Source organism: Impatiens glandulifera, chromosome 2 (genome assembly GCF_907164915.1).
Source record: "Impatiens glandulifera chromosome 2, dImpGla2.1, whole genome shotgun sequence".
In the NCBI taxonomy this organism is placed as follows: domain Eukaryota; kingdom Viridiplantae; phylum Streptophyta; class Magnoliopsida; order Ericales; family Balsaminaceae; genus Impatiens; species Impatiens glandulifera.
The window spans coordinates 44,406,810-44,429,111 of record NC_061863.1 but is presented as its reverse complement, the minus strand read 5'-3'; the positions used below and the strand labels follow the sequence as shown (position 1 = coordinate 44,429,111).

Here is a 22,302-nt window from a genome sequence, read left to right as displayed (position 1 = left end):
CTTTTTTCATAATGAATAACGAGTGAGTCGTAGCGTCTGAATCAATCAATACAAAGTCGAGAACAACCGACGAATTACTACAGTTAGAAACAACATATACAACTGATGGTCATAACTAAATACACTAATAAAATTCGAAAAGAAACACAACTTAACGAACCAAGAACGACTTTAAGGATTTGCAGCGGCTTTGCCTGATCGTTTCTTTCTATTCAAGATCCAATGGCGGAAACGTTGTTTAAATGCATCTAATCTGTCGTGATGTTTGTCGCGTTTCCTTGTAAACGATAGAGAGCTGTCACCTTTCTTCTTTTTCCCATTAGGAATAATGGAACCTGGTTCTTCTGGACTTGTCTGTAAATGAAAATCGGAAAATTTAAAACCTGGGCGATTATCGGATGATCCAGATGCAAATAAACACTAACCTTATGGCCATTGTCATTGGCAGGGATGGTAGTGTCATCTGAAGGAAGGTGATCATCATTGCTTCCTAATGATGAACATATTCCCCAGCTCTCTCTATTCGAGCTTGTGTACGAGCAAGACTCGTCGTTTTCACCAATCCGTTTTTCCTGATAAGAATCATCCAAGCATAATTCATACCCGTCGAAGGATTCGATCAAGAAAACAAAACCAAAAATTTTATTTCACCTGTGTCTGTGATGGATCATCGGCTTTTGCTTCATTTTCATTTGGCATCAAATCCTGCAATTTCCCCAACCGAAAAGGTTAGCAACAAATTTTCTTCTTTTTTCTCGGGCTGAAAAAAAGTAAGTAGAGTTGGTTGGGTACAATTTCTTCACTAGAAAATGCGGCAATTTCAGAAAGATCAGCAACAAGTTTAGGATTCGAAGAAGAAACGCTTCTTGGTGGAAGTGAAGATGAGCTTGCTGCTGCATCAGCTCCCATTGTTTGTAGACCAGAAATTATCTCAAACAACAATGTCTAAGAACAACAAAGGAAGAAGAAAAAGAAGAAGCCATAGACATGTTCCCATTAGTATTATAACATCATTCGTTTTTTTTTCCGAGTGTATTCCAACGGCACTCACCTCGTCAATACCAGAGCCAAACTTCATGTTTCCAAAGTCATGATACTTGTCAATGTTACTTGAAATGGCTGGGGAGATTTGAGGAGGCTGAAGAATGTTGTAGAAGAAAATGGAAACCGAATCATAATAGAACTGTGGTCTCGAAGAATTATGATCACCATCAAACTTAATTACATTCTTGTCTCCCTGCAAATAAAATAAACAAATCATTAATTTCTCCAAAATAAAACGATATAAAAAACATCAATACTGACCGCGTAGGTGTTGAATATGAGGTCGGAGTGATGAGATTTAATAAACTTATCGTCATTAGCATGTCCAAATAAAGCAGGAATAAATGTTTTGGGGGCAACCTGCAAAAAGTTAACCGTAATAACAAAGAATATATTACAACTACTCAACCAAATAATAATAATTAACTGCATTAATTATTCAAACCTCTAAGCAATTAAGGTCCATAATGTCAAATTTCGCCTTCCTCTGGATTATACGCCTCATATATTGAATTCCAACTTTAACCTGAAACAACAAGACAAAAGCAATGTTTCCTAAATTAACATCCAACTGTCATCATAGTTATACTCAAAACAAGTATAGAATAAGAACTTAGTATTCTTAATCAAGAGATAATGGGTATTTTGCTCCATGAACCTTCATCTGAGTTGGAGTTTGCTCCACATACCAGATTTCAACTACTAGAAAGGGACTTTTGAAGACGGTAAATATTGTCGTTTAAAAGAATCAAAATCCCATCGAGATGCTAAAGTTGTATAAATATTATCAGATAATATTTCTATATTTCTATACCCGTTGTTAATAATCAAAGAAGACAGGTTTTTGATTTTTAATGACAATGTTAATTTCTATATTAGGCCCGTTTCTAGTAGTTGAGAATGACATAAAGTTCTATCCGTTATACATTGAGTAACTTCCAACTTTTTTTTAAAGCTAACGAGCAATATAGGTGACCAGGGAGAACAATATCAAATTCAGATGAAAGTTTAGATAGCAAAATACTTGTTATCTCCTTAATCAACAAAGGCTTAACTCTTAAGCACCAAAAACCTATGTGCTATTTTCTCTTGATCCTAAGCGGGTGGTGGTGGTGAGTAATAATATATAGTAGAGAAAATGCGTTTTAAAATGAAACACACCGTAAATTTTGGAAGCCGAATTTTGTAGACATCCACGAGTTCCATCATGAGACTAAATAAGTTTGAGAATGCACTATCGAGAACCATCCCAGCTATTGATGGGTCTTCGGCTCCATAAAGAAGGCTGTACACCAATATCAAAAAGGCTAAATCAAACATTCGAAAGAGAAAGATAGAATCAATGAATGAATGACAAACCTGGTTACTGCTCCCATTGATCTACCCCAAAGGCCTATAAATGATATTTGTTTACTGTTTCTCAAGTAAGAAACAACAGCTTTGACATCATCTTTCTGAGAAAATTAAGAAAAAAAATTACGAAACACTAGTTCAACCTATTACTAATGTGCAACAATCATCGTACACACCTCATGCCAACCAAGGCTGACATAATCACCAGCAGACAAACCAGAGCCAGAAAAATCGAAAGTAAAAACAGTAATATTCGAAGGAAGAAGAACCACAGCAGCCTCATTCGCATCTGCTCTACACCCACTGTATAAAATCCATCATTCCATTATCACAACAACAATCACAATAAACTTCAGTAAAATGATTTAAAAAACGTCGAAAACAAACACACCTGTTTCCATGACAATATACGACACAAGGAAGAGCAGTATCATCTGGGAAAGGTTCTGGAACATAATGACTACATTGCAATGCATACCCTCTTTTATTTGTTATCTGAGGATGTTTTAACATAAATTATTTTATAAAACAAATCGTAATATCCGATAGAGATGTCCATACTTGCCTCAATGTCCAATCTTCTATAATGTCTACCCGCAAGTGTAAATTCCTTTTCCCATAAATACTGCTCCGGATCGTACTGAGCTCTGCACGCGTAAAATCATCGACAACTACTAATGAAACAACTCAACAACCTAGTACTTCACAAATTTAGTGTTCTTTCTAGTATAATAACCATTGTGTGTTTACCTGGGTGGCCTGATGACGAAATTAATGAACTGTTCAATCATCTTCCATAAAAAAACAAGAAAAAAAGTCCAGATAGTTAGAATTCAATCTATTATACAGACAGCATTTACTAGTAAGTTGTTAATTAGAACGAATATCAGCCAATTTTGAGAACAATTAAGAAAAAACATCTGATTTCATGAACTAACAAGGCTAGATCTCAAACTTTCCAGTATAGAAATTGGTTAGGAAATGAAGCGAAAGACAGTAAATAACAGCATGAAAAAAGGATAAGGCTATTAATTAAGTATTACCTTGAGATTTATTTCATAATCTAGGTCAGTGGAATGCAGAAGAAGAAGAAGAATGAATGAAGTAGCGTGGTTTCATTGCTGGTTGAGAAATCAACGGAGAAAGTGCAACGACTGTTAGTAATACTAACAGTAGTGGACTGAATCTATCTCTTTATACATCACAGAATCATGATTCATCAGTATGAATGAATCTCTGTAAGTGAAGAAGAGATGAGAAATGGGGGAAGAAAGGGGGGCGTTATTAATGGGTAGATCTGATTCTCAGTCATCAACAACAATAACACGAGTAAAATGGATTATGATGATGATGATGAGGAGGAGGAGAAGTGAATTAAGAACAAAAACAAAGTTATTATTATTATTATTATTATTATGAATTATGACAACTCATTTGATCTGAATTAATCCCTAAATTGGAATACAATCAAACATAGGGAAATATGAAATTCTTTCTTTTTTCTATATTTAATTAATTTATTTTATTTAAATTAGCTCATGTTTTCTACAATTGGAATCCACTTTAACTCCTTTTTTTCAACTTTAATTTATAAAAAATTATTAAATGAAATAGAAAATTTTACTTAAAAATTAAGATAACATGAAATTATTTATAAATAAATAATATAATGTGTGAAAAGTTTACACTATGGTTGGTTGAAAGAACAAATGTTATTGAATTTATTAAAATATATTTTAGAATATTATTTCATTTAAATAAATATTTAATTAGATATTTAAAATAAAAATAATTTTTAAGTAAATTAAAATAATTCAATCCACCCTAGAGCTGGGTTTCCAAATAAGCCTATATTATGTTAAGGGATAATTATTATTTTTTTAAGAATTACTTTATTTAATTTTAATAAAGAATTAAAGAAAAAAAAAAGTGAAAAATAATATTATTGAAATCAAAATAATTAAATGAAAATTTAAATGAAAAAATTTAACACTTTTAAGGCAATTCTAAATATATATATAATAATAATAATTGATGAAGTAGAATAACTTAAATTTCTATAAAATATTATTTGTTGTCCCATAGGATTTGATAAATTATGTTGGAAAATGTTATTTCAAATGTTAATACTAACAATCCATAAAGTTTTTATTTTTTATAAAAAAAACAATTGTATAAAACAAGTTCACTTTAACTTATGTTAAAGTGTTCGAAGTTAAAATTTATAAATATATTTGAAAAATTAAAAAACTCAAAGAAACAATGTGAAGTATTTTTATAGAGATCTCAAACTTAAGGATCATTTTCAATGAGCTTTTATTAAAATAAATATAAATCTAACTTTACATCTAATAACTTAATTTCATTTGTTGCTAGGAGGGAACAGATACGAAAAATGATCATAAAAAAATCAAATGGAATGAACAACAAACGACCTACCATTATTTAAAAATATTATTCGAATTATAAATATTCGGAATAAAAAATTTAATCTGACTAAACAAAATATAACATAAAAAGAAATAAGGAATAAAAATTCGAATTTTTGTTTTTGGAAGGACCAAGATAAAAATGAGTTTTAAGCCTCACATTTATATCTTTTATTGAGAGATAAGAAACTTCTATTAATTTTTTATTTTTAAATTCAAATAAATTTTAGAGAAAAAGAATGAAGTACAAACATAACCTAAGGTCTTGTTCAGATTGAGGTTTTTTAAAAAATCTAGAGATAGAAAAAAATAATGATTAGTGATGATTTTAAGGAGGTGATGATTATTTTTGGTAAAAATACTTAAAGGGTATTGGTATATATAAATAAAATAATAAATAATATTTTAAAATAGCGGGTATTTTGGTATTTTTATTAATGAAATGTGTGATGTGATTGTTGAGAAATGAATGATTGTAAAAATGATTTGGGTTGGGTTTTTTTCAAAACTCAAAGAGAACGAGTCCTAAGCTTTAATAAAAGTTTGAAGTCTTTGTAATGTAATCTAAGATATTTTGTTAATAAAATTCATATCATTTTTTTATGATTTTTTTTATTATCTTTAGTGATTTTTAAAATTTGTTATTTGCATAGTTTTATTATTATTACAAAAGTTAAGTTTGGATTAAAACAAATATGGTTGACTATTATCAACTCTAGGGTTCACTAGACATTATTTTTGAAAACAAAAATTCTTAAATTTAAAAAAACAAAAAATTACATTTGTCATTTTTCATGTAATAGTGACTGTACTTGGCAGACAAGTTTGGCAGTACCTAAACCAGGCTGGCATATTTGACTATATGCAATGAACCCCATCTCCATTTTCATTTCACCATAATTTAACATATTTAGTAAATTGGGAAAAACATTGAATTTTTTGCAATTTAAGCCATTTTTGCATTGAAAATCCTGGTTTTAAAATACCATATTCTAATAAACAAAATTATATGAAATAGCAACTAGTAATCAACCAAATAAGTTCCCAGAAGGGTGTTTCAGAGAAAACAAAATTGTAGTGGTTCCCATATTTTATGTTTTGGCATTATTAGACATTTATGTTTTTTTTTAAACCTGTACCTTTTATTTATTAGTTATTCAATAAATTGAATATAAAATCCAAAGGGAAACGTGTTTCATAAATAGATAGAAGAGAAATGACTTGAAATTGGAAATTTGAAAGATAGAATGGATAAAAAAATGATGGAAAAAATAATAATTTTTTTTTCTATTCATTTTTCCAATCAATAACATATTCCCGTCATTGTCATTTATCTTCCATAGTCACTCCTCGTCATTTACCTTTCATAGTCATTTACCTTCCATAGTCAATCATCTATGTTATGCGAAGGGCTAATTGTTACGCGAAGAAAAATCAAGAGTAATTTCGTTCGAGAGACCTATTTGGACAATGTTTTATTATTTTGACCATTTGAAGAATTTCGAGGGTTATGAAACCCATTTGAGCCAATTTCCCAAGCTATATAAGTTATTTAAAAAACCTATAGCTTAAAAACATTATATCACCTTTTTTTTTCTATCACATTATTTAATTCATTATTCAAATATTAAAATACCATTTATTTAAATTATTATTTTTTTATTTTATCGTATATATTAATATTTTTAAGTCTCTTAACAAAAATATACCACCTCAAAATCATCACCAATCCGGATTCTGAACCGATTATAAACAAGGCCATAGTCAGATTTAACTTTTTAGAAAAATTAGGCAAGTGTAGCCAATATACTATCTTTTAGGAAAAATAATGTGGCACAATAGCTTTTAATTTTTTTTACCAAATTGAGGTAAAAACAGCTACTGAGGGGACCATAGAGGAAAACATGGTAATTGGTTACAGCTAAAGGATGATGTCATCAAGAATGTAAAAAAATTAACCTAAACCACCACATAATGTCTCTAAAAAGAATTGTGGTCAAGAATAGCAAGTCAGTTTAGCCTATGGGGAATTAATAATTTGGTAGATTCAGCAATATTATACATAGTCTCCAGACTATATATAGGTGAAACATGCAAAACCCAGATTTGGATTAATCATGTTTCAAAATAAGGCAATCTGTCAATATAGTTGATCTCTGAATCTGGATTGAATGATGTTTGAAAAACTTAATCCAGCACAGATATAGAATACACACCTAAAGAGGGCGTCGGCAATTGAATTGATCATCTAGATCTGGAATCACGTCTGAAAACAAAATATGTATTGGAACAATCTAGCCCAGATATAGATCCATACAAGTCTAAAGAAGGACCCGATAATAGAATTTCAAAGGATCTCTATGATCGTCGGTTACTCAACCAGATCTAGATCTAGATAGGGCAAGGTAAATGCAAAATCCAACTAGCCAAAACTAAAACTGGAAGGAAAATCGGGGGCAAATTAACACTTGTCTCTAAAAAGTTTTACCAAACATGGCAAAAAGACAGTAGGAGTATCTTTCAACTGCTGCAAAGTTCCAACTAACACCACTAAATCATGTGGGATGGGATAAAAAAGCACATGCCAATTACCTTTTCACCAAACAAGTAAAGAGAAGCAATTAACCATTTGCAAAAGATTATCACATAATAGAATCAAGACTTCCAAGAATATCTAATTTAAACCCATTATATTGATTAGAAAATATAACATAGTATTATCATATAGTAACACGTCTGCCTGCCTTATGCATTTTTGAACTTATGGTCAACTTGCCCAGCAGATTATCCAACCTATTTAGTATCCTCAAGCCTAATATGACCTAAATCAATAAGTTTGTATGTGTGGCATCATGTACAGTCTATCTTATTTATGATATGATCATTCGTTTAAACTTACATAGGCCTACTCACTCTATAGGCTTCTTCTATGTGTTGGACTCCTCTCGGCACACAAGCCTGTAATGTTAACCAATGGAATGGATTCCACTAGGCACGCCTGTGAAGATTCCCTCGTCTGGAATCAAAATATTAATTTCCTCTGCCAAGAATTTTAACCAATCAGTTAAGCTTCACCCAAAATATTCAAGTTAAAGCATAAGCAGATGCTATCTAGCTACTAGTCATTATTCAGTTGGATGATGGAATCTGCTTACCAGTAAAGCTCCATTCATGGGAGATTGAAATAAGATAACTTGCTTTTAGTAAGAAAAAAATTATCCAAGTTTTAGCATCTAAAATAGACTTAGAGCTTGTTTGATATGGGTTATTTGGAATTGATCCAAATAAACCACCTTCACATCATCAATCACTTCTTCTATGAAATCTTCAATTAAAATACCAAAGCATTGTTTGATCGAGGGTTATTGAATAACCAAGTGGTTATTTTCAAATAATCTTGTTTAGTGTAGGTTATTTGGATAATGAAAACATTAGGGGTACAAATATATAGTGATTTTTTTTTTTAAAAATTGAGTGTAGTTGATGATTTGAATGATAAGTAGATTGTTGATTGGATAGTGGGTTATTTGAAATTAATCTCAAATAATCCACATCAAACAAGGCCCAAAATATCCTTAAAGTTATTTTTTTATAGCATTTTAAATAATAAATATAAAAGGATAATGTAGTCATTTAATACAAATAATCCTCATTTTCATCCAACAATTTGTTTTCCAAAAAAATGGTTTACTTAGAAAAATCCTACAGCAAACAAGCCCATGTCTAGGTAATCTAAGGCTCTGTCAACACATGATTGTCTTCAAAATCAAATGTTTCCTTCATCCACATGTAAAAATTCAATAATCTGAATAGAGAAAATGGACACTGACTTCCTTATCTTCATTTATTAGCTAAGGGGCAGAAATAAAATACGTCGCATTTAATTTTATTTCAATTTCCCTACCTTTCATCTTCTTCGTCTCCATTTTGAGAAGTAAAGAATGGGGTAAGGTAGTTCCTATCCAATGCTGTAAATGATGTTGTGCTGCAAGAAGAAACAAAGTTTACATTCATTAATTAATTCATTAGGTAGATATTATAATTAAATTTATATCACAAGCCAAGTTCCTAAACATTAAGTAAGGGAGGCCGTGATACAATATCAATACCTTTTGTGGAAATTTTTAAGTTTCATCTTGAACCTGCTACCAGAAGATGACTCCCCATCCTCCTCGTATGTAGGGGCTATATAGGTGTTATTCCTTTCAAATCGCTGGAAGAATTTAGGGAGAAAATCATGTTACTCAAAAACTACCATTTATGATTATGGAACTGTAGCAGTCAACTTGGTATTGGTTTTGTTATTAAAACGAAGGTTACAATGTCAGACTAAGAAACTTCAGATAATGGACTGTTTGTTATTAACTTTTGTCAGGTTGATGGTCATCTGAAAATATCTACATTTATTATGTTTAGCAAAAATAACAACGAGAAAATATAAAGTTATAGCAAATGAAGCAAGCAATTACAATACAATTGGATTATGATCTAGAAAATAATTTATATACTAAATGAAGCAACAAAAATCATACTATAATCTTGATCAAGATCCAAAAAATAATTTGATCATCATCCAAACTAAACCTTGTAGCAAAAGAAAAAAAAAACTTATAATTTAAACTTTTACTATTTTCCAATGAGATTATGATTGTATTGAGACAAAATACTTAGTTTCCAAATAGGCTCATTACTTGGCTTATAAGAAGCAATAAATTGACAGGATATTTAAGGTTGAAACATCGAACTCCCCTCCTAAAGAATTAAACTGTCAACCACTAGATTAGTTATTTTTATCTTCACATCCAACACTAGCTAGACCAGTGTTTCTAAATAATTAGTAAATTGCATTGTCAGATTTGGATACTTCCTTATTACTCTCTTTTATTTTCCAGTTCTTCACAGAGCCTGTTCCGTGATGTTTTATTAGTTTGTGAAAAAACAAATTAAAAAAAAGGTGATTCGCATCTTTGAGTAAAAGTGTTTAGTATTTATGATTTGGGGCCTAAAAATCTTTTCAGAACTTACTTCATCCAATGAGGGTCCGTCATTGCCATCACCTACAACTTCCAGAGCTTCAAGCATAGTACCTGTTGATCCTCCAATTAATAATACCTGTAAAAATCATCCAAAGTCTAGACAATTTAGAACTAAGGATAATATGATTTGCTCCATAATAATGTCAATCACTACTATCATATAACATACCGACTTGGCAAACATATCCAAGGTTAGACCAGGAGACAAAGCAATAGACCACAACATAACCAGATAATAAGATCATAAAAAGAGGGTATTGTTAGGTGATAAATATTGGGGATTGGGCTAGTGGTATCACTAGGATTTAAATAGTAAGGATATGACTAGTGGTATTCTTGTAAATAAAGGTAGATGACGGGTCTGAGCATTGTATTAGGCAGCTTTGAAGTGAAGTTAAATTAACCAAGTTTTATGTCTCTCATCTCATCTCTGTTTTGAACTCCTTTCTCTTCCTGATCTAAATTTCTATTTTTGCTAATGTTCCTCCTGTTCATGCATCCATTTCAATTCTTTTGATGGTGCTCTATGACATACACCCAGCATTTTAGAAGACAAAAAGAATGAAGGGAATTATGTTTAGTGTGTCAAGATATTTCAGGGTGCCTCAATTCAAACTGTTCAGTCGGAGGCAAGTAATGGAGCAACATCAACCTCTTTAGTCTCTCTAGTATCCATGTTTTCTCTCATTTCTAGTGACCTCTCTAATACTTCCATTCACTCGGGAAGCCACCTTCATCTAGTCAATATCCACCACAGAAATCTAACTTGGAGAAATGAGTTTTCTTTTTAAAAAAAAAAGTCTTTTTTAAAAAAAAGATCAACTTTTATATAAAAGGATAAAGAATGCAAGATGCATTCATTGGTTACACAAGCAAGAAAGCAAAAACCCGAAAAAGTACAGGAAAACAACAGATAACTCAGAGAAATGAGTTAGACTTGCATACTGAGACAGATGGTCATGGGATGGGTTCAAAAATAGTTATAGTTCCCTCCCTCATGGGGGATAAGAAAGAGATGAAAAAGATTGATAAAATTGAATTATTCAAGCATAAAGAATATCAGAGTATTACAAAAGGGAGCTATGAGATATGAAATACCCTATCTTGATGGCAACCAGTACGATTAAAGTGAAACAATTTAAAGTAGAACAGGCCAGGTCAATAGAGATTGTTTGAGATTATAAAGCAAGAAAGACACCTAAAAGAACAGTATAGGATGAAGAGTTTACATGGAAGAATTAGAAACTTGAACACTTCAAGGATAACAGGCACAATATGGTCACACATACATACATGATTGCTTATGTTACACCAATTAACTCTTCTAGAACTCCAATTACAGTGTTTATGTGAGATTGTAAAAGTAGGCTTGAATTTGAAGGATTATATATACCTGACCTAATTGTTAGTTCAGGGGAGAATTCTGGATATTAAAAGGTTCATGGGGATTTTTCCTCTATGATATAAGTTTAGAGTACTTTCGGAGGAAGTTTTCTCTGTAAAATAAATAAATCAAAATAGACTAATATAACGGAAAGGCAGTAGAGTAAAAATATTACTAATGGAATCAATTTGTTCACTGTAACTTTTATCTCATCAAATTTTTGTCTGAACATCCAACACCTGAAATACCAAGATCTTCTTAACAGAATATAATACATGTTAGTGACAGAAATTAGCCTACACACCGTTAAAACGATAATTGCAGTGGTTGCTGTGAAAATTGTCTGTCCATGTCCATCTGGTAGATCATGAACTGACTGCAGTGCCAGCGCAAAAGCCATGGCACCCCTGAGACCTATTCAAATACAAAAAGTTTATACAATATAAAAGATGCAAAGGAATTAAGCCAAGAGACCGGCATCTTCCAACCTACATACCACTATACCAAAGTGCCTTCTGGTGTGTTCTCGGTATCTGCCTATGAGAAGGTCGAACCAAGTTTACCATGTATGCACATGAGAAAACATTTGCAGCCCTTCATATAGAGATTAGAAACTGGTTCAGATTCTAGTATATCAAGGAACAACAAGACATCACTAGCTTATGCTACGAAAAGCTGAGAAAACATCCACCTCATAAGCATTTAAAAGAAAACAATTAGCTGGGAGATAAGATAACCAGCATCACATCCATAAGATAATTAATCATTGGTTATCATGGGAAGGTTTCTGATAATCATACCTTGCTACTCCAATGAACAGCTGGTAGTTAATAAAACAAGTTAAAGAAAAACCAAGAAGTCAAAGCATATATATAACCAGCAACTAAATCAAATAGCTCAAGGATACAATTGAGAAGAAGATGAAACCAAGATGTGACCAGCTATGTTTTTCCATGGCAATATCAAATCCCATATATATGAATCTGCAGAAGAGAACCTTTTTTAAACAAGGTATAGAAGGAAAACTGAAATTGACCAATCTAGATTATGGAGAAAAAAAATAGATGCATGTTTCCTTACACAAATGTTTCTGCTAGCGATGATATCAGATGGAAGAAGGAAGAGACAAATCGCTGAGAATCATCAGCTAAATTTGAGTATGAGTAGTGCTTCATAACCTATAAGAGAACGGTGTTAATGAATGTGTAGTGCTTCATAACCAATCGCGATGATACAAATAAATGACAATGAATGTAAATACACTTACAATTCCAGTGAATAGTATTGACACAATTCCCGAGAGACCAAGGCCTTCTGCTAACATGTAACTGAGAAAATAATCGAATATCTCATGTAGGAGGATAATAAATCATACCCAAAGAATAGGAAGAGAATTAATCTTACGAGAAGTACGGGAAAAGAACAAAAAGGCAACACTCCAGATTCTGAAGACTGAACATAGCAAGGCAAGAAAAAGAAACACAGATGAGGATAATTCATAAATTCAGTGCAAGTTACATGTGAAATTAAGACAGTATGTAAAACTCACTTGTCAATATCCAATCCCGCATATTTGAAAAGGTTCTGTGAAGTTAAGACTACAAACATTCCATTTCCCAATCTTCTTCTACTATATGGTATGTGTGATATATTAACCAGAAATAAAGTTCATGTGCACAAGTGTCACATAATATGAAGCATAGTAAGCAAATATAATGTGTTTCATAACTATGGTGAAAGAAGTATCAAATGCTATTAAGGATATCAAAGCAGATGTAAACCCAACACCTACACCTGCACATCCAAAGAAATTATATTATTAGTAAATAAGTAAAAAGCATCTGCTGGAAAAGGTTTGGAATCCAAGCCCAAAAACTAAACATGGAGATCAACATAATGTTTGTGTAATGCATAATAACACGCTGGATAAAGTATTCGGATATAAAAGGTCAAATCATTAGGGTCAAAGAAAGCAAAGCTCATATATAAAATTCACCACATTCTAGTTCACAGCTTTGTTGGTCTAAATAAGCTGTTATACACTACAACTGGAAACCGTATACTAAGAAAATAATAAAGTACCAGCACAGCACCGTGGCTATCTCTCCAGAAAACAATTGTCATGAATTTAGACCATGAAAATTGCAGTGACCATCTCGCTTCCTTTTATTCGGTTTCTTTCTTCCTTCTATTTTTTTTCATTTTTTAGTTCTATCAAACATAAAAAGAATCTAACTGATTGAAAGAAAATGTCATCTCCTACCCACTAAGGCTGAGAGTTAAAATGATATTTGAGTTCACTAGACTCTCTCGGCCCAATAAATGACTTTTTTCTAGGGAAAGACCTACATTACCACCTTAGACTGTCTTGTCTAACTCTCACTGATATCAAGAAAAAGACATCAAGCCTAGGTTTATAGAAGTTTCAATAAAGCTAGACATTCATACACAATGTTTAACACTATAACATGATCAAAGTCTGTAGGGAAAATGCTGTATAAGCTTCCAGGAGAAATGTTGTCAACAAATAAACAAGATATACAAGGTTTTCATCTAAACACAGGACAAGTTAGAAGCTGATGAGTAAAACCAGAATTTGATATCTACATGACCATATAGAAAAGGAACCCTAGGATGATTAACACTATCTGGACATGATATGGGCTGACCTGCTGACATGGAGCCAACAAAAGTCTCAAGAAATCTAACAACGATTGTGATGAAACTTTCGCCAGATGAAGCATGGCTTCTCACCATTGACATTGTCCTGTGAATGAATAAATAGTCTGCATTAGAATTAGCACTACTATAATCTTGAAATTAAAACAGCAGTGATTATCTTGCACTGTGGAACAGATATTTATAAGTGAAGTATAGGTACCTGTACAAGGAAATAGCCATCTACAGTTGCACATCATGCAAAACAGAAATATTTCCCGTAAATAATTTCCTTTTTCAACAAAGGGGGTTCTACAAAAATCGAAGAAGAATTAACATATATCATAACCACATACAGCATCATTTAGCACAGATTCTCCAAAGACCAATGCATATAGGTTCATATCTGTTCCAAGTTCCTGCAACACATGACATCAAGTTAGGGAAGTAGACTATAAGTGGAGATGCAAAGCCGTATATCGTTCATATCTTCCTTTTGAAATATAAACTAAGAAATTCAAGCAAGAAGATAAAGTACCATGAAGATGGCATATGATGGAAAGAACTAGTCAACACGAACAAGAATAAATCAGATGGAAGCTTCTAATACCGAAACCTAATGAAGCAAAAGACTTGTTCACAGAACAGTATTGAAAAAAAAGAAATAGAACAATGCAGATATTACAAAGAAATAAAATAAGAATCACAAGAAAGAAATTGCTTAGAATTTGATGATTAAGTACAGCAACCAAATTAATTAACTAGGGAGGACAAGATAGTAGTCTTCTCTTTCTATCTCATTTTGTCCTCTTAAACTTTCAGGATAGTAAGTTAGTAACAGATGATCTTTAGATAGAAAAATAGAGAATTCTAACTTTGAGGTAATGAGTTTGAGAGACATCAGAACCATAGGCACTTTATGTAACACAAATTTGCTTATTTATTATACAATCATGTATTATTTCCTTACAGTTCCTAACATTTTCTGAAAGTAATGTAGATCACCAAGAACTACCTCATGCATAATACAAAATGTCAAATGAAGAAATACATTGAATGCCTAATTCATAGAGAAACCCTAAGAGAGAGAAAATCTGAAAATAATCAATTATGGTAGTGCCAAAATTGGTTCCAATTAGATGATATACCTTTTAGTAGTGGAAAATAAATTATCATCTTTACACTATAACAAGCAATAAAATAATATATACCATGTAAATTTGTCGACATCAGCTAACCTGAAATATGGAAAGAACAGTCACAGGGTCCGTTGCAGATATAAGAGAACCAAACATAAGGCATTCCACAAATGGAAGCCTGTACATGAGGAACATCAGACCACCAAGATAACTGAAAAATGAAACACAATAAGTGGAAAATTAAATTCAGTTGCAAGTTCATAGAATAACAGATTAAACATAGGGAAGGAACAAAGGTACTAACACCAGTACGCCAGTAACAATGGAAGATATAAAAGTTCCTAGAATTGCAAAAGTTACAATAGCTCCAAAGTTAGAGAAGAATGGTTTCTGCATAAACAATTTGATCAAACATGTTAGATAAAAGTAATACAACAACAAGCAATAATCTGAACTTGAAATTGAAATTGAGGAATCTCACAGGTGGTAGACTGAATCCTGATTGAGTAAAACCAGGTCAAGGACACACAAACTCATTCAAAGTAATAGCAAGCAGTAAGAACTAATAACAAAAGAAAAGGATATAATATGATCGGAGGCAATAGAAACAGAAAAAAGAACTCCTCATGGAAGTTAAACCACGCCCTGCAGATTGAATAAATTCTTTAGATATCAGAAACTAGCTCAAAATATAAAGAATTTTATCATAGATAAGTTAAACCTAATGTTAGTTTCCGTGTTTGAGATATTAGCAAGTCCTCCGACGATCAAACCTGCAAATGTATGTAAGAATAACCGCAATTTAATGACTGTGATTCCAAATTCGTTGAAGGATAAAGCAAATGAATAATGCAGAGAGAATCGAAAAGTGTCGAAAATCAACTAAAATTGAAGGTGAGTTTTTCCAGTTCAAACCTATCAAAAGAGATGCGCTAGCTTCAGGTATATAATAGACTTTGTGGCGACGTAAGACATGGCCGAGGACGAAAGAAAGAACAAGCATCATAATCTGAAGGAGTATTCCAACTCCGGCTGCTTGTTGATCTTTACCAGGATTTGCCCGGGGATGAGCCGGAGATATCAGTATATCGTCCATGTTAATCGCGGGAGGTAATCAATCTCCCACAATCGGGAAGAAACAGAGTAGTCTTCTTCAACCTTCGTCTCTTTCTCTTCTCTCTTCTCTTCCTTACAGAAAAGTGTAGAAGGAACAAGTGATGACTTTCTTGTAGCGGTCCAGGCTACTCTCTCTCTACTGAATAATTTATGGCTGCCCTGTTGCTTGTTAATGAAGCAGTCAAAATGATAAACAAATAAAAATTAGCTTTTGAATTGTTTCGGTAAGATATTTCTATAAACATTGTTATCATTAAAATTAATATAAATATCATTTTATCTAATACTAACATATTTATAGCCATATTTTTTTTTTAATAAGTATGGTTCGGCTTCTACTTTAGAGTTATTAACCTCTTGATGGCGTGATGGCGTTAGGCGAGAAAAGAAGACCTCCTTAGGGGTTAATTTAGATTTTGGACCTCCTCATAAAATTTTATAGTTAAATTAGGAACAATAATTTTTTATTTATTTATTTATAAATGTCACGTAGAGGAAAATTTGTCGAAATAACCCTAAAAAAACCTTTAAATGCGCTGGTTTAATGGTGCAAATGACCACTTCAAAATATTCTGACGAAATTACTTCCGTCGCGTAATGCGAAGGGCAGGATCGTCTCGTGAAGAAAAAGCCTGTGAAAAGTCTTTTGCCCTTCACGTGACGATCGCGCCCTTCGCGTGACGATCATGCTCTTTGCGTGACGATCCTGCCCTTCACGTGACAATCTTGCCCTTCGCGTGACGATCCTGCCCTTCGCGTGACGATCTTGCCCTTCACGTGACGATCTTGCCCTTCGAGTGACGATCCTACGAAAATATTTTGGACTTTTCACAGACTTTTCCTTCACGAGACGATTATGCCCTTCGCGTTACACGACGGAGGTAATTTCGTCAAAATATTTTGAAGTGATCATTTGCGCAATTTAATTTATGTGCTAGTCACCAGTGTATTTAAGACTATTTTTAGGGTCATTTCGTCAAATTTCCCCATGTAAATAATAAAGTGTTTAAAACCATTAAATCAAAAACCTCATTTTGTATAAATTTAACAAATAAAAAGTATCAATTTTCTAATCTAACGACAACAAGAGATGAATATCTTGGGTCTTCTTGAAAGGTTTTGAATTCGAGTCTGTCAAGCGCCAAATTCTGCATCTGATCAAGTGTGTTTGCAGTGTTTAACCCCCTATGGCTAATTTTTTATTATACCAGTTTTTTTAAGAAAGAAAATATTTATGTAGATGTACCTAATTATACAATTAGGTCAATTAGTCGTAAAAATTTATTTAAACGCATGTACCAACTAAAATTAGTTTATTTAGCTTGAGTTAATAAACAAAGTTAATTTTTTTACAAATATATATTTATTAATTAAATATTCATTTCTTTTTTATTATTAATTAATTAATTAATTAATTTCTCTCTACTTTTTATTTATTAATTAATTTCTTTCCATATTTTTTTTTATCTTTTTTTAATAGTCTATATTTTACATTAAGGTTTTTGTAAATTTTTTTCTTTAATATCTCGTGTCACATTTTTTATGTCTCATTTTTTTAACAAAAGAAAAAAATTATTTAGACTTATATAATTATATTACTAGCTCGATTATACATATTAATTAATAAAAGTTCATTTAAACTCACATATAATAAAAAAATTAGTTTATTTAGACTCAATAATAAACAAAGTTAATCTTTTTTAAAAAATTATATATTTATTAATTAAATATATTTTTTTTATTTTTTATTAATTAATTAATCAATTTCACTCCTACTTTCTATTAATTAATTAATTAATTTCTTTTCATATTTCTTATTTTCATTCGTCTATATTTTACAATAATGTTTTTGTGAATTTTTTTTCTTTAATATAAACAAAATTAAATTAATAATAATATTTTTATTTAAATTTTATTCAGAATTATAATAATAGTAATCAAAATCATTAAGCTATTATTATTATTTTATTTTATTTATTTACTTTTTATATAATTTTTATTATTACTTTTTTTGTATTGAATGTATTAATATTTATTATTATCTAATTCTGAATTTCTTGTCGATGGAGGGATGAGTCACTTTAATATCTTGTTAAAATAGTAAAAAGAAATAAAATTAAAATAATCAAAGATAAAATGCTAACCTATAAATATACAAATGAAAAAAAAAAGTTAAATTGAAATTTTCTTTTGATCAATTAATTAGTAAAAAAAATAAAGAGATAAAAAACAAATATTTAATTAATAAATATATAAATTAAAAAAATATATTTAACTTTGCTTAATAAGATAGTCTAAATCAAGCCAATTTTTTATAATATATACGTTTAAATGAAATTTTATTAGATGAAATGAGAGTAAAAAAAGTCGCGATAAGAGTAAATATGATGGGATGCGAGGTGAAAATTTATGGTTGATTTGTAGGGATAAGAAGACGATAATAAAAGGAGATATCGACGGTTAAAAATATATAAATGAGATATTGATTGATCGAACTATAAACATGTGTGTGAGATCACGAGATTAGAGGTCGAAATTAGAGGTGTGTTAAAAATGTGAGTCACAAGATAAGAGGTCGATTGAGGAGATTGATGTTTGGTTTGATGAGAGATAAGAGGTGTGTGAAAGTGTGTGTAAGGTCATGAGATGAGATGAGATGTCGATTGAGATTTGGTGGTTAATTTGCCAGAAGTAAGGAATAATTAAAGAATTTAGTAACAAATGAGATATTAGTGGTTAAAATATATATGAATGAGATGTTGATTGACTGAAATGTAAAAGTGTGTGAGGTCACGAGATTAAGGTTGATTGTAATTGGTGAGTTATTTGTCTAGGGGACAAAAAGACATAAAAAAGTTTGAGTCACAAAATGAGAGGTCGATTAAAGGATTGATGTTGGTTTGACGATGATAAGAGGTGTGTGAAAATGTGTGAGGTCATGAGATGAGATGTCGATTGAGATTTGGTGGTTGGTTTACCAAAGTCGGGTAAAAAAAAGGTCGCGGTAATATAAAAGAGGATGGTAATAAATGAGATTTTAATAGTTAAAATATATTTGAATAAGATGTTTGATTAATTGAATTGTAAAAGTGTGTGAGGTCACGAGATTATAAGTTGATTGAGATTTGTGAGTAATTTTCCGAGTGGATAAAGAATAATATGAAAAAGTGTGAGTGAAAAGATAAGAGGTTGATTGGTGATAAAAGAGGCCGCTGTAAGAGTAAAAATCATGAGATGGGAGGTGAGATATATGGAGATAAAAGGCCGATAATAAAAGAGATATCAATAGTTAAAAATAATATGAATGAAATTTTAAAAATATGTGAGCTCACGATACTAGAGATCGATTGAGATTGGTGGTTGGTTTGTCGAGTGTGATAAGAGGCATGAGAAAAATGTGAGGTCATGATATGAGAGGTCGATTGAGATTAGTGGTTGATTTGACGAGAGATAATATGTTGTGAAAGTATGTGAGGTCACAATATGCAATGTGGATTATGTGATTGGTGGTTGGTTTGTCGAAGTGGTGGTAAAAAATGTCGCGATACTTGATAAGAGGTCGGTAATAGTATAAAGCACGTCTAACATTAATTTAGATAAGAACAAAATATATGACACAATTTTAAGTAAAATCTCTAAATCGATCTATAATAACTAACAAGATAAATGATGTAATTGATTTGATTCTTACTAAAATAAAATATACATTTCTTTTAAGTGTTTTTCAAATTCATAAATTTTTTTTTTTAATTTTAGATATTTATTGAATTTTAAAATATATGTTAATATTAAATTTTAGATTAAATTTAATTTTTAAAAATTAAACTAATTTTAAATTAATTAAATTTGAATAATATTAATTTTATCTAAAATATTTATAAATAAATAATATTTTATTATATATATTCTTATCTGTGTAAATGCACGGAATTCATGCTAATTTTTGTAAAAATATTTAAAAGATATTAATATATAATGATAAAATAAAAAATAAAAATAAATAATATTTTAGTATTTTGGTTAATAAATTAAGTGATGTGATAGATGAAAGTTTGAATGATATGTTGATTTTTTAGTTTTGGTTATTTACATAAGAATCGAACACAATCTCAATATCAATTTCACTAAAATTCTCTCTGAGACATTTTCAGATCGTTATGACAAAATTTTTTTGTTATATTATGACCGTTATAGTTAACGCCCTAGTTCAACTAAAATTCAGAATTTTCAATTGAGAAATTAACCATTATCAACTGTTCTCACTATTCACTATTTTTTAGATTCAGACCCAATTAATTTTAGTGTGATCTTACTATTTTACCAAAAAATTGTTTAAAAAAACCAATAAACTTCAAGCTTATAAAACATATTTGAAAAATTCTAACCTTAAGTCATATTTTTTATAATTTTTTTATTATTATCAAAAATTAGTTTGACTGCTTCAAATAAAATATATTATATGTAAAAATAATTTTTTCTAAACAAATTAATTATTTATTTCATTATTTGGGAGAGAGAATTAAAAATCTTCGATCGTCAGTTTGATGAACCATGCGCGGCTGTAGGTGAAAATCTGCTACAAGATTTTCTTTTTCCTCCTCTCTTTTAATTTTTGACTTTTGCTTTTTTATGACGGAAACCGCTCTTTAAATATTAGAGCAATTAAGTTATAACATAACCCTTTAAAATATTATAATACCCTTAATGAATTAAAAGTGAACTTGAACCACTATTGGGCCTTTTTCATAGTTGGGAGCCCAAATAAAATCCAGCAAACTCCCCCCTCACAACTATGGGAAAGATGTTGTCAACCCAGCGGTTGAACAACAAAATTTGAACTTGCTTTGAGGTAGTGCCTTACTCATCATATCGGCGCCATTATCGTCTGTTTGCACCTTTTCTAAAATCAATAACTTTTCATCTAACGCATCCCGTATCCAATGATACCTTACATCAATGTGTTTAGATCTAGAATGAAATGTTGCATTTTTCGCTAAATAAATAGCGCTTTGACTATCACATAGAAGCACATGTTAGTATTCTTGTCTTGAAATAACAGAATATATATATAAAATGGTGTTACAAATAAATAAAAATAAATAAGATATACAAAGAACGAAATCACCGATTGAGATGTTGTTTCGAGGCATGTGTTTAGCACATTTCCCTTAAAACAGTTCCACCGTCTCCTGTTTGTGCTGGAGCTTATCATAGATGGCTGTCTCCCAGGGTACAACGAATCTAGTAGTGATTCAGCACCAGAGTCACTACACAACGAACTTGACCAATGTACCTGAACTATCACCGGGATCAAAGCAAAATTGTGTGAAGCCACAATTAAAATGATCAATGGAAGGTTTTTTTGAAAAACTAAGAAGTAGCTAGCTTCTTGTGATGTTGAAAATAAAACCAATTAAAATCCATTTAGGGTGATTGAAAGATATAAACTATGTAATTCTGTAATTGTTATATCTCTTCTTCACAACGTGTGATCAATTGAGATATATAAAGATAAATTAGTCAATCAACATAATGACTAATTTTTTAACGTATGAATAAAATCAATTAATGCAATCAATTGCATTTTCATCAATTGCATGTGAAAGGTTTCAAACGTATGCATTTATCATTGCATTTGATTGAAAATTTCTCATTTGCACATTGATATTAATACCCATTTAACTGACTCATTCAATTAATACTTAATCCAAATATATTATTTATTTTTATGCAATAAAATGCATTATGCAAATAAATTAAACCCCACTTGAATTAATGGAAAAATGCTACATTTTGCTATTTTTCCAATGTGGACAAATTCACTAACTCGATTTTATTCTTGGGACTCACCCAGTGTTCTAAACGGCGGTAGGCGGCGGCGGTGCGGTTAGTGACTGCCTACTGCCTCGGGTGCCTAGGCGGTTGAATATAATATAAATAAATTTAAATATAAATATAATAAAGATGTTTTATAATTACTATTTTTGGCATTTTACCTAACATAGTATTCCCTAACATAGTAACATTTAACAAAAATAAGTATGTAAGCATAATTAATCTTCTAAATCTTCAATGTATGCACCATCAGCTACATTCATAATTCTCTCATCATCGGACTCAAAATCAACATTTTCTTCATGTTC

General features: G+C 30.9%; 2 protein-coding genes across 2 annotated transcripts; both read right to left on the bottom strand.

The window, feature by feature from the left end:
- Nucleotides 1-30: 30 nt before the first annotated feature.
- Nucleotides 31-3,726, bottom strand: LOC124925551. The gene is made up of 14 exons (XM_047465586.1): nucleotides 3,441-3,726; nucleotides 3,148-3,188; nucleotides 2,963-3,044; nucleotides 2,789-2,892; nucleotides 2,574-2,700; nucleotides 2,404-2,498; nucleotides 2,206-2,329; nucleotides 1,490-1,570; nucleotides 1,306-1,404; nucleotides 1,052-1,237; nucleotides 793-945; nucleotides 652-705; nucleotides 426-572; nucleotides 31-354 (listed from the first exon to the last, which is right to left on the bottom strand). Exons 2-14 carry the CDS (start codon nucleotides 3,186-3,188, stop codon nucleotides 172-174), a joined length of 1,476 nt encoding a protein of 491 aa, XP_047321542.1. The 5' UTR covers nucleotides 3,441-3,726; the 3' UTR covers nucleotides 31-171.
- A 3,769-nt stretch (nucleotides 3,727-7,495) lies between these two features.
- Nucleotides 7,496-16,313, bottom strand: LOC124925397 (sodium/hydrogen exchanger 6-like). The gene is made up of 22 exons (XM_047465392.1): nucleotides 15,959-16,313; nucleotides 15,765-15,816; nucleotides 15,629-15,688; nucleotides 15,525-15,549; nucleotides 15,348-15,433; nucleotides 15,143-15,254; nucleotides 14,261-14,323; nucleotides 14,128-14,147; nucleotides 13,916-14,013; nucleotides 13,012-13,040; nucleotides 12,796-12,827; nucleotides 12,651-12,698; nucleotides 12,514-12,574; nucleotides 12,327-12,424; nucleotides 12,154-12,229; nucleotides 12,047-12,066; nucleotides 11,743-11,840; nucleotides 11,551-11,660; nucleotides 9,852-9,938; nucleotides 8,936-9,039; nucleotides 8,731-8,811; nucleotides 7,496-7,866 (listed from the first exon to the last, which is right to left on the bottom strand). The coding sequence occupies exons 1-22, from the start codon at nucleotides 16,137-16,139 to the stop codon at nucleotides 7,857-7,859; spliced, it is 1,551 nt and encodes a 516-aa protein (XP_047321348.1). The 5' UTR covers nucleotides 16,140-16,313; the 3' UTR covers nucleotides 7,496-7,856.
- Between the last annotated feature and the right edge of the window lie 5,989 nt (nucleotides 16,314-22,302).